This window comes from Pristis pectinata, chromosome 10, assembly GCF_009764475.1.
Source record: "Pristis pectinata isolate sPriPec2 chromosome 10, sPriPec2.1.pri, whole genome shotgun sequence".
Taxonomy (NCBI): domain Eukaryota; kingdom Metazoa; phylum Chordata; class Chondrichthyes; order Rhinopristiformes; family Pristidae; genus Pristis; species Pristis pectinata.
The window spans coordinates 95,596,468-95,608,959 of record NC_067414.1 but is presented as its reverse complement, the minus strand read 5'-3'; the positions used below and the strand labels follow the sequence as shown (position 1 = coordinate 95,608,959).

Here is a 12,492-nt window from a genome sequence, read left to right as displayed (position 1 = left end):
TAGGAACTTGCTGTTTGAGAACCAGTTTCACATTTCTTATGGTAAAGAGATAATTGGAGTCAACACTAGATTGCTGTGAAGCGCTTTTGGTTATCCGAAGACTGCAAAAAGTGCTAGGCATTTCATTTGAAGATTAGTGTTCATTGCTTGGCGTTATACAGGCATGCTACGTTACTTGTCTACCTGACCAAGGAAAAAGCAGCAGTAGAGGGGAATCGGAAGGGAAATCTGCTGTGCCCCTGTGGCAGCGCTAGTTGTAGCGGTTAGTGTAACACTGTTACAGCGCCAGCGACCAGGGTTCAATTCCGGCCACTGTCTGTAAGGAGTTTGTACATTCTCCCTGTGTCTGCGTGGGTTTCCTCCGGGTGCTCCGGTTTCCTCCCACATTCCAAAGACGTACGGGTCAGGAAGTTGTGGGCATGCTATGTTGGCACCAGAAGCGTGGCGACACCAGAACGCTCAACGCAAAAGATGCATTTCACTGTGTGTTTCGATGTACATGTGACTAATAAAGATATCTTTATCTTCTCTGTCTTAATTGAAGGGTGCAATAATTGTGTACAGGCTGTCCCTGGGGTACATATGCCCGACTGTACATGTGAACGCACTCCCTCAATATTATTAAATTCAAAAGTTCAACCGTATTGAGTGATTCTTGTACATATTCCAACTTGTGGGCAAAAGTGACTAAAGGGCGTCTGTGAAGACTGAACCTGGGCAGCCTGTGATCGGTTGCTTCTGCTTTGTGCAGCATGGCCGAATGGATAAAGAAACAGGCGGGGCGGGAGACGGAGAAGGAGCAGAGGCGACTGGAGCGATTGCAGCGCAGGCTTGCCGAGCCCAAGCACTACTTCACTGACCCACAGTACGAGCAGCAACTGGACGAGATGTCGGAGCGGCTGGAGGACTCCGTGCTTAAAGGTACAGCTGTGTGCGCGTCCCCAGTGGCGTCTCGCTCGTCCTGGAATACTTGCTGTTTACATACTGGCTGCACTGTTTCCTCCGTCACGCCCGGGGGACTCCTGGGCTGTAACATGCGAGGTCGGGAAAGGCACTATCAAAATGCAAGTCCTTCAAACTGACTACTGTGCGCAATGTTCGGTTTGCGGTGCTGTGGTCGGTTCTGCATCCTGCCTGCGCTTTTGGGGGCTGGAGCTTCTGTTTGTGCCAGTGGAGCTCCCTACAAGTGGTCAGACTCGACCAGCCATTATTGGTGCCCTGGCCATTGTGGATTGAGATGCCAGGGCAGAGATCTGAAGTTAGTTGCCCTGTGGCTGTACTGATCCCGGGCTTGTTAATCAGCAGGACTTGTTACTTTAAGTTGCAATAATTTTGGAAACTGAATTTACAGTGTACCTACAAGATGACAGAAAATCTATTAAACTGGAAGAGAATTGAGGAGCCGTATTCATTGCAGTCAAGGAGTAAATGTGCCCTTGTGGGGAAGGGATGATAAATCCACTTCCTACTGGGCCATTTGAACACTTGCTTCTCAAGTTAGTGACACAAGGTTTTATTTTCCCCTGCACTACCCCTACCCACACAGATTATTCTTGGAAAGTCAAATTGGGGTCGTGTATGCTATTTTTAAATGTTGCATTTCCCTTGAGGTTTACAAGCATCGTCAAGTGATGTGGTGGCAGCGGAGGGTGGGATCCGAAAGCGTGCTCATCCGACCACCCACAAGGCAGCCACGGAAGGAAAGAAAAGATGTCTCTGGTAAAGAAACACTCGCTATAGGCTTGGTCTTGCCTCTGTGTGTACCGTACTCCTCTTGGCTGCTGCTGCTATTACTTGACAATTTTCTCCTCTTGCCTTCATATCAGTGGTACTGTGAGTGTCCTCAACTTCGTTGTAAGCATTTTGTTTTCACCTTTTGTTTGGGGGTGGGGTGGGGGGAAGCAAGCAGCTTGACCCTAGCCTTTGTGTGGTGGTGTAGGTCCGGGAGTTTATTTGGCACCTATCTCTGTACCACTTAACATAGTAAACTGAAGCAACAGGGTACTGCTGTGATATTTCATAGTCGCAGAGTACAGAAACAGGCCCTTTGGACCAACTAATGTATGCCGACCAAGTTGCCTTCCTAAGCTCGTCCTATTTGCCTGTGTTTGGCCCATTTCTTTCTAAGTCAATCCTATCCACGTACCTGTGTGGAGGTTTTTTAAATGTTGTAATTGTACCTTCCCCTGCCACTCCCTCTGGCAGCTCGTTCTGCGTATTATTGAATCTTGCAGCAGTAAAGACCGTCATTCAGCCTGTTATCTGTGCCGTCATTTTGACAGGGTTGTCCAGTTTATTCTTAAGTCTCAGCTTTTTACCCCTAATAAGTCTATAAATTAGTCTTTAGTCTATAGTTGCCTTTTGGACATCCCATTAAAACTAATTCTTCCACAGTTTCAGTGGTCTATCCCAGATCTAAGTGCTCATCCTTTTAAATAAATTTCTCCTCACTTCCCTCAAGTTTTACTGACTATTTTAAGACTGTGAACTCTGGCTGCAAGCCCACCCTCCCTGTTTGCTCGAACTAAGCTGTCACAATTTGGAAGAGCTCCTCTTAACCTTCCACAGTTGAAGGAGAACAATCCCAGCTGCTTCATCCTCTCCATGTAACGAAGCCCTCATCCCTGGTGTCATCCTGGTAAATCCACCCCAGGGTCACGTCGTTCTCCCTGCAACACCGTGCCAGAAACTTTCTGTTGCACCAGATTGAAGCGGGTGACTGTGAGACTATATGTGAGAAAATCCCTTCAGGATTTACTGTATATTTCCCCTCTGTGACTGAGTTTGTGTTTGTATAGCATTCAAGTGCCATAATTGGCAGAAAATAAACTTTGGCAGATTCTTGCCCTGTCCTGCAGAGGATGCACTCACCAGGGGGAAAGATGCTCTGTGGTCCAGTCATTGGATTGCCTCTGGTGCATTGAAGCAAGGTGGGAAGAATACATGAGAAGATATTGGTAACCACAAACCACACCGACCAAGAGAGTAAAACTGGAAAATCAGGAAGATTAAAATTGAACCTAATTTTTATTGATAGCCTGTTATTCAAAATGTGTGTCAATAAACAGTGACTAACCTTTCAAGAATAAAAGCATAGTTTACAACAAAGTGCAAAAAGCCCAGGAAAGTGGTCCAACAATGGCTAATAAAAGAACTAACTTGATAGTATTATAATACAGCAATAATATTTATTTATTAGTCACATATACATAAAAAAGTGAAATGTATCTTTTGCGTAGAGTGTTCTGGGGGCAGCCCGCAAGTGTCGTCACGCTTCCGGTGCCAACATAGCAGGCCCACAACTTCCTAACCCGTACGTCTTTGGAATGTGGGAGGAAACCGCAGCACCCAGAGAAAATCCACGCAGACATGGGGAAAACGTACAGACTCCTCACAGACAGCAGCCGGAATTGAACACTGTTCACTGGTGCAGTAATAGGGTTAGGCTAACCGCCACACCACTGTGTTAGATGAAGGGATAACTTGTGTTGCCAATACAGTCAATTAGCCTGAGAATTGGGAAGGTTTCACACTTTGGACCAAGTAGTACCAGTAGTAAGGGAAAGAAAAACATGAGCTTAACCTGGCGAGAAACTTGAAAACAGATGGTAAAAGCTTCTATAGATACACAAAAAGGTAAGGAAGTGTTGATGAGGCTCTATGGGGCACTGGTGAGACCTCATTTAGAATACTGTGTGCCATTTTGGGCCCCTTATCTTAGAAAGGATGTACTGATGTTGGAGAGGGTTCAGAGAAGATTCACGAGGATGATTCCTGGAATGCAAGGGCTTACATATGATGAGCGTTTGTCGGCTCTTGGACTGTATTCATTAGAGTACAGAAGAATGAGAGAAGACCTCATAGAAACATTTTGAATGTTGAAAGGATTGGACAGAGTAGGTGTGGCTAAGTTGTTTCCCTTGGTGGGTAAGTCCAGGACAAGAGGGTGCAGTCTTAGAATTAGAGGGTACCCATTTAAAACCGAGGTGAGGAGAAATTTCTTTAGCCAGAGGGTTGTGGATTTATGGAATTCGTTGCCACATACAGCTGTGGAGGCCCAATCATTGGGGGTGTTTAAGGACGAGATTGATAGGCATCTAATTAGTCAGGGTATTAAGGGATATGGGGAAAAGGTTGGGAAATGGGGCTAGATGGGAGAATAGTTTAGCTCATGGTGAAGTGGTGGAGCAGACTCGATGGGCTGAATAGCCCACTTCTGCTCCTTTGTCTTGTGATCTAGAAAAAGTCTTGTGTTGCTACCTTAGGCTGAGGACAAGAGGATATATGTCTGGAGTAGGTAAATGGTAGAGAGGGAAATACTTTGTCTGTCTTCACAGAAGACACAAAAATTCTCCTGGAAATAATGGAGATCTAAAGAGAATGAGTTGAAAGAAATCAGCATTTTGGAAGAAAAAAAATCAAAGAAGCTAATGGGTCTGAAAGTCAACAAATCAGCAGGACCTGATGACTTGCAGCCAGGATTTTGGATGAGCTGGTGATGGAGGCAGTGGATGCTTAGGTAGTCGTCTTTCAAAATTCCATAGATTTCCAATGGTCCCCATAGAATGGAAGATAGTAAATGTAACCCCAGCGCTGCTTTTATTTTAAAAAAAAGTGACAAAATGGGGACTGCACATCAGTGGGGCTGATCTCAGTGCTTGAGAAAATGCAGGCAAATGTCCCGTTTTATTTCCATAGTTACCACATAGCGATTGGCATAATACTGGTGGACCAAGCCATAGCATCGTGTATAGTCAGGAACACGAGAACACAGGAAAATAGGAGCAGGAGTAGGCTATCTGGCCCCTCAAACTATCCTGCCGTTCAATGTCATCAGAATCCAAATCAATTTATTATCACTGACTTGTATGATGTGAAATTTGTTGTTTTGCGGCAGCAGGACAGCGTAAAGACGTAAAATTACTATAAATTACAAAAACAGTGCGGCAAAAAAAGGAGTGACAAGGTAATGTTTATAGACCCTTCAGAAACATGATGGCGGAGGGGAAGAAACTGTTTCTGAATCACTGAGTGTGGGTCTTCAGGCTCCTGTACCTCCTCCCTGATGGTAGTAGCAAGAAGAGGGCATGTCCCAGATGTTGAGGGTCTTTAGTGATGGGCGCCGCCTCTTGAAGATGTCCTCAGTGGTGGGGAGGGTTGTGCTCTTGATGGAGCTGATCTATGCTGGCCTCTGTGCCAGTTCCCCATAACTAATTCTGTGATCTTTCAAATATTTATCTACCTCAACCTTAAATAAGTGTAATGATGCAGCCCCCACCACCTTCAGGCAGAGAATTCCAGAGATTCACTACCCTCTGAGAACAAATTTCTATGCACCTCAGTTTTAAATGACTGGCTCCTTATTTTGTAACAATGTCCCTTGTTCGTGACTCTCCTACTAGTGGAAAGTGTCTGCCCTGTTAAGCCCCCTTAGGATCTTGTATATTTGAATGAAATCACTGTTCATTCTTCTAAATTCCAAAGAATACAGACCCAAACTGTCCAGCCTCTCTTGATAGGACAACCTACTCATCCCAGGAATTATCCTGATGAATCTTAGTTCAACTTCTTTAGGGCAATGTAACGGCATAGCCTGACATCAAAAATTATGCCTCTATTGTATTTGTCTTTTCAGCATTTTTAATTGTACCTTGCCATATTCCTACTATTCATTTGTCAGACTAGTGGAGCAGACTAGATGGGCTGAATGGCCTAATTCTGCTCCTATATCTTGTATAGGAGCAGGATATTGACTGCTCTGTTTTCTTATTAACACCGTTTTTTGAACAGATAGTGTCTGCCAATTAAATTCAAGAAATTGCAAACAAGATATTTTTCCCTGTATTGCTGCGTCAGATCTTGTGTTGCATTGAAGTTGTGCAGTGCAAGTTATTCAGCCCTTTCGCCAGTATTTATGACTTGTATACCTTCTCCCACCTTACTGCATCTTTGAGATACGGTGGTGCAGCTAGTAAAGCTGCTGCCTCACAGCGCCAGAGACCCAGGTTCCATCCTGACCTCGGGCTTTCAGTGTGGAGTTTGCACGTTCTCCCTGTGACCACATGGGTTTCCCCCGGGTGCTCCGGTCTCCTCCCACGTCCCAAAGGTGTGCAGTTTGGTAGGTGAAATTGGCTACTGTAAGTTTCCCCTAATCTGTGTGGTGATTGTTTGAATCCAGAGAGTATTGATGTGAAAGTGGGGAGAATTTCTTTTTAAAAAAAAAAGGATTAACGTAGGATTAGTGTAAATGGGTGATTGATAACTGGTGTTGACTTGGTAGACCAAAGGGCCTGATTCTGTGTGGTATCCTTTTATCTTAAAGTATGTACCTAATGTATGTACCTTTTAATGTATATATGATCTTTGTTCTGAACTGCTAGTCTCAATCACATTCTAACCCCTCTGAATACTTTCTCTTGCATTTACTGGTAACCATCTTGTATTTAAAGCCTGTGGTTAAACTTCACAGAGCAGAACAACTTGCAGAAGTTGAGTTAAACAGTGAAGTTCATGGCTCTCGTTCCCTTGCAGGATGGGACTGGAGGGTTTGGAAGAATCCGGGAGCTCAGATGAGGAGTGCGTGGCAGAGAGCAGCTCCTCGGAGTCTTCGTCTCGCCCCGAGAGTTGTGTGGGGCAGGCGAGCGTTGAAGGTGGTGGTGCTGATGACGCGACGGACTGCGCTCCGGGGCCCAGTGCTGAACCTGGTGTGCCTGAGGTCCTCTCAGTACCCCAGAGTGAAGTCGGCCAAGAGGAACCAGGACCCAGTAATGAAATAGAGGCAAAGGGTTTGGTCTTGCAAGAAAGTGAACAAACTGAAGCTGAGGGCGTCACTGGAGAGAGTCCTGAAGAAGTGAAGGAGAAGATGGGAGATACGGGAAACGATGTGGCTGCATCAACGACCATAGTAAGTACTGTGACATAGATTCATAGGGTGCGGAAATCAGGGTCTTTGGTCCGCTCAGTCGGTGCCAACCTTTAGAGTCATAATCATACAGCACGGAAACAGGCCCTTCGGCCCAACTTGTCCATGCCGACCAAGATGCCCCATCTAAGCTGGTCCCATTTGCCCGTGTTTGGCCCAAATCCCTCTAAACTTTTCCTATCCGTGTACCTGTCCAAGTGTCTTAAATGTTGTTAACGGACCTGCCTCAACCACTTCCTCTGGCAGCTCGTTCCATATACTGACCACCCTCCGGGTGGAAAAAGTTGCCCCTCTAGTTCCTATTAAATCTCCCCCCTCTCACCTTAAACCTACGCCCTCTAGTTCTTGATTCCCCCAACCCTGGGAAGCACTCACTTTTGCTGATCTCCTCTCCCCACATTCCCATCAACTCCCCCCAGATTTTACCACTCACCCAGACAGGCAGCACCTGAGGTCAGGATTGAACTCTGGCCACTGGAGTTCTGACTCAGCAGCTGATTTGTCAACTCGTTTTGCAAATTGTGTTTTACCTCCTCGGCTGTCACGATAACACAAGTTCTGTTTCTGAAGCCTTTCGATTCCTGTTACCCTCCTGTTCGCAAGACTGTACCCTGGGCCGTTTACCAAGAGGAATATTACTGAATTTTCACCCGTCCCTCCTGCCCTTCCATTACTTAGTAAGGAACTTTGACTCCAGCCAATAGGTGCCATTGATAGTAAATTTAGTTACTGATGTTTTGCTTGAAAAAAGAAAATAGTAAAAAAAATACATTTTCAAATTCCACTATTTACATAAAAGTGCTTCTGAATTGTGCATTTCTGCATTCACAGGCGATTTAAGCGAAATAGGTTTTCAGGTGTTGTAATGTCCCCAGAGGTTGCTGCTATATGACCGAGATGTTGTCGGTGCTGCAGCCGCACTTCTCGGTGATCATGTTGGGGAACTCGGCCACCTCGATCTCCGTGTAGTCGCCCTTCTTCACCAGGTACATCATGGGCAGCGAGGCGCTCTCCACCGCCGCGCAGCTTCTCTCCCCGTACTCGAAGGGCCACTGCGGCTGCTTGCACCCCCCCCACGCAGCGGAAAGCCTGGTAGCCAGGGGGCTCGATGATCCAGTACTGGGTCCACGCCAGCTCCCGGAAGTTGATGAAATATTCCTGCCTGCAGCACGTCCCACCTCTCTCTGCACCGCAGTCCCCAGTGCTCCTAGATGAGATAAAACAAAAATATTAGTTACCAAGTCAAAGACAAGTGATGCAGTAAATTGTATAGATCCAGTAAATTGTTTTGATAAGATAAAATGGGAGAAGATTTCTTTATTAGTCACATGTACATCGAAACACACAGTGAAATGCATCTTTTGCGTAGTGTTCTGGGGGCAGCCCGCAAGTGTCGCCATGTTTCCAGCACCAACATAGCATGCCCGCAACTTCCTAACTCTCACGTCTTTGGAATGTGGGAGGAAACCCGGAGCACCCGGAGGAAACCCATGCAGACACGGGGAGAACGTACAAACTCCTTACAGACAGCGGCCGGATTTGAACCTGGGTCTCTGGCGCTGTTGTAGTGTTACGCTAACCGCTACACTACTGTGCCTGCCACATGACGAGTTAACATTGCAAGCTGAATCAAAAGCACCTTCTCAAAACTATTTACTGACTTGAAGAAATGGCCTTTTAATACCAATACACATTGTATCGTATAATGTAAATGACCTGGGAGAGAGGCTCTAATCTAATCACAAATGGCAGGAGGGCAGATAAAGCAATTCAGACCTTCTAATTAGATTGCAGCCTTGAAGAACCTGGCAGTTAGCTGTCTACTGTTGATTCGAAAAGAGTGCAGCTTAAATTTTCAAGGGGGGGGGGTGTGGGGAGGAAGGCTGAGTTTCTGTTCCTGAAACTGTTCATTGGAATGGTCAGGAGAAAAGGTGTCAAGAATCGTGTGCTCTTGCAGTTAACTGAAATTATGTCCAATATGAATATTCCTGATCTTTCAAACTCTGTTTCACTGTCGGAGGTTTAAAAGATAGGTGTTAATTGTTTACGGTTTGTGTTATCTGTGTTATTGGGCAACTGATAGAGGAAAACCCCATGGATTCTTGAAAGAATTGGGAGACTTTTAGTTCCGACTTGAAGGGTAGGCACCGTACTTTAAATATAAACCGCAGCCCTGTGTTCCACAGCTACCCTTTGGCTGACTTCCAGTGTGTACACAGCTGGTTAAATGGGAGACTGACATAATTTCATGTTTCAATAATTAAGTTTTTAGAGTAACTTTTAAATTACGGGGAGGAAGTAGAGCTCATTGTGGTAACAAACAGCGTTAGTGGGACAGCTTAAAAAAAGTTATGCCGTACTCCATATCTATTAGATTTTAATTATTTTATAGCTATGACTGCATTATTTAACATGGGTTATAAACTTAGATTATGCCTGTTTAACTTCAGTGCAGCAAAGTTAATAATTAGATTGGATTATGTATGAGGTGAGGGACTAAATTGGCTGTTGCCCCAGACAAGTGACCGAACAAAGACCTACCCATATTCTTCAAGGCTGAGGGTGTAGAGGACTAATTCTGGTTTGCCCAGTACTTGGTCGGCAGCGCTCTGAGTGGTGAAGTGCACCAGTTTAGCCAGTTCAGCCGCGTAGCTGCCCAGTCGCTCCGCCTCGATCCAGATCTCCAGGTACATGGGCGTGTCTGTGTTCTTCATCCAGTAGTGCACTGCCTGTGTGACGTCCAGACTTTTCCACCCAGAGTCCAAGATAGGAACCAATCTGGCAAGTGGTGCAAAAGAGAAAGCTCATCGGTGAATTAATTTACCTCACACTTTAGCACCGTTAGAGATTTTGTGCTGAACTAGTGCTAATTGGGAAGGTTGTTAGGAACAGTCGTTGATGTATGTCATTGTCTAAAGTTGTCTAGTCAAAGAGATGTACAGCACAGAAATAGGCCCTTTGGCCCAACTTGCCCATGCCGACCAAAGTGCCCTCCTGAGCTAGTCCCATTTGCATTAAGAACTTGAGAAATGAATCCACAATTTACTGTAGCTTGTTTTTCTCCCCCCCTCTCCTCTGATATTCAAGTTCTTTCTCTCAAATTGTTGTAGAAAATTGCCACAGATGTTGCAAAGGGATTATTAAACGAGCAATAGGGCAAAAAGCTGGTGTAGTTCATTCAGTCCAACTCTCAAGCATCTATCCAGCTTCCCACTCCTCTCTCCACTGCTGGCTTGCACAATTTCCCCCTCATGTACGCCAGAGAGCTCTTATTTTAGCTGCTCCCATTATCCATTTGGGATTGGATTCCATGTCATAAGTTTGCCACATGGATAAAATTCTCCATCTTTTCACTTTCTTCAAAGAATTTCTTTCTCGTGTCTATTAGTGTTTCATGGTTATGCCCATTTTAAAATAATGTTCAGGACCTACCATCTGCAAACTGTCTAAGTGCCATCAAGGTTCAGCTTTGATTTAAAACCTGTGGTTAAGTGATCATGGGGGACACTAAGTGTCCTTGATTGACCCGTTAGGGAGGCGAATGTACTTGGTTGTGGTTACTGCCAATGATTGCTTTCCTAATCAATAAGAACTGAATTGGTTTCAGCGGCTTGTTTGTAAGGCTGCTGTGAAGAATATCCACAGTGTGGATTTGCTGTTTCAAGAGCAGATCGAAAATATAATTTAAAATGTAGTTTCTACATTAAATTGTACTTTCAAATCTTTGCTCTTTTTTTAAAACATTGAGCAAAAAAGCAATTTTTAAAATATTTATATTATAAACATTCATAAATTTCCAAGCACGCAGTAATGTTGACTGGGTAGTACTCCTGGTATTGCTATGTGCACCCTATGACGTGCAACAGGGGTCAGGGAGTGGGTGGCAGTGGGTTGGGGAGAGGGGCAGAAGTTAGTGGGAGACAGCTGGACTCCACAACTTCACCAGCTTGTTGGCTTGCTGTGGGGAGAGTGCACGTAGCAAGGGCCCGTGGTCTTTTGAACTTGGGCAGATGAGAAGTGATCTCATTTGAAATGTATGAAGTTCTGAGATGACTGCAGAGTCTGCAAGAGACAACTCATTTGGGAGACTGGGGAATAACCATCCCAGTGATAGACTGTCCCTTTGAAAGAGGGGTTAAAGCTGAAAAACACACAACAGCAAGCCTCTACCAAACACTTGGAAGTTTGTTCTAATGTAAATTAAATAGTCTAGTGGTGTTATGGCAGGTTGTAGTAATCCACAGTGGAGACACAAGAGACTGCAGATGCTGGATTACTGCAAGCAACACAAAAGGCACTGGAGGATCTCAGCGGGTCGGGCAGCATCTGTGGAGGGAAATGGACAGTCGACGTTTCGGGTCGAGACCCTTCATCTGGTGTATGAAACTTTGTCCATTTCCCTCCACAGATGTTGCCTGACCCGCTGAGTTCCTCCAGCGCCTTTTGTGTTGCTTGTAGTAATCCGGAGTTGGAGTTAAAATCCCACCCTGATTTTTAGAATTTGAATTCCGTTTTATTTGGAGTGAAGATCTCGTCACTGTGATTGCCCAAGAAGGTTGAGATTGTTGTAAAAACCCAACCAATTGGAGTCAATGAGTTGTACAGCATAAAAACAGGCCCTTTGCCCCACCGCGTCCGTGGCTTTCTGTACTAATCCCACGTGTTAATTCCATATCCATCTCTGCCTTGCCCCAGTACCTGTCCAGATGCCTCCTGAATGTTGTTACTGTCCTTGCCTCCATCTCTGACAGCTCGTTCTGCCCTTTTGACTAGCCCCCTTCAGGGGTGGGGGGGAACCCAGGGAGTCTGGCCCTTCACCAATGTGGTTCCCTCTCTGTGAAGGAGCCTAATGCCACTTGGAGTTGTAACAAATCAGTGCACTGCTACTGCAGCAGGTCTTTGTCAGTGACAGATGGCAGTGGTCACAGGTTAAAGAAGTTGGAAGGGCACTTATATTTTTCAACAATAACCTCACTGACAATTGTACTTTACCCTCACACTTTATTTGTCTAACTTCACTGCATCTAGGAATGCTTTCTTTGCTAGGGAAACTCAGTGCCTTGAGAATATACTTTTGCCAATTAAAGAATGCAATGATTATTTAATGAACGTTTAATTGTTCATGATTAATAAATAGTTTTTTTTATATATAGAAATTTGGGGTCCTATGTGAGGGAAAGATCAGCTTTAACATTTCTTAAATTGTCGGAGACTGCAAAACCCTGGAATATATTCCAACATTAATCTTGCCCTTACCTGGAGTCGATGAGAGAGGTCCTGTTGCTGCCGTCGGCCAGGGTCTTGACCCAGTACACACTGACCCTGGCGTTGTTGACTGGCCGGCTGTGTCTCCGGGCAGGGAGCTCTCCCTTGCGGACGCCCTTCTTGAAGAGCTTGAGCTCGGCCAGGGTCACCTCACTGTTGTCGGGGATCAGCCCCTTCATGTCGAAAACCAGCCTCTGCCTGGTGGGGTCCGAGTAGAGCACGTCGCCGGTGGTGTCTGGGGAAACAGGACACGTTACAGAGAAGATTTTAAAATCCCATTTCCATCCTGAGAATCTTGGTGACCT

General features: G+C 45.3%; 1 protein-coding gene across 2 annotated transcripts in view; it reads left to right on the top strand.

Annotated features, from left to right (window-relative positions):
- sde2 (SDE2 telomere maintenance homolog (S. pombe)) overlaps window positions 1-12,492 on the top strand; it is a 36,283-nt gene that overhangs the window by 6,067 nt on the left and 17,724 nt on the right. For both annotated transcript variants that reach the window (XM_052025322.1, XM_052025323.1), the window contains exons 4-6: window positions 752-921; window positions 1,611-1,719; window positions 6,532-6,904. In XM_052025322.1, the coding sequence (XP_051881282.1) occupies window positions 752-921; window positions 1,611-1,719; window positions 6,532-6,904 (652 nt within the window). The remainder of the gene's footprint in view (window positions 1-751; window positions 922-1,610; window positions 1,720-6,531; window positions 6,905-12,492) is intronic.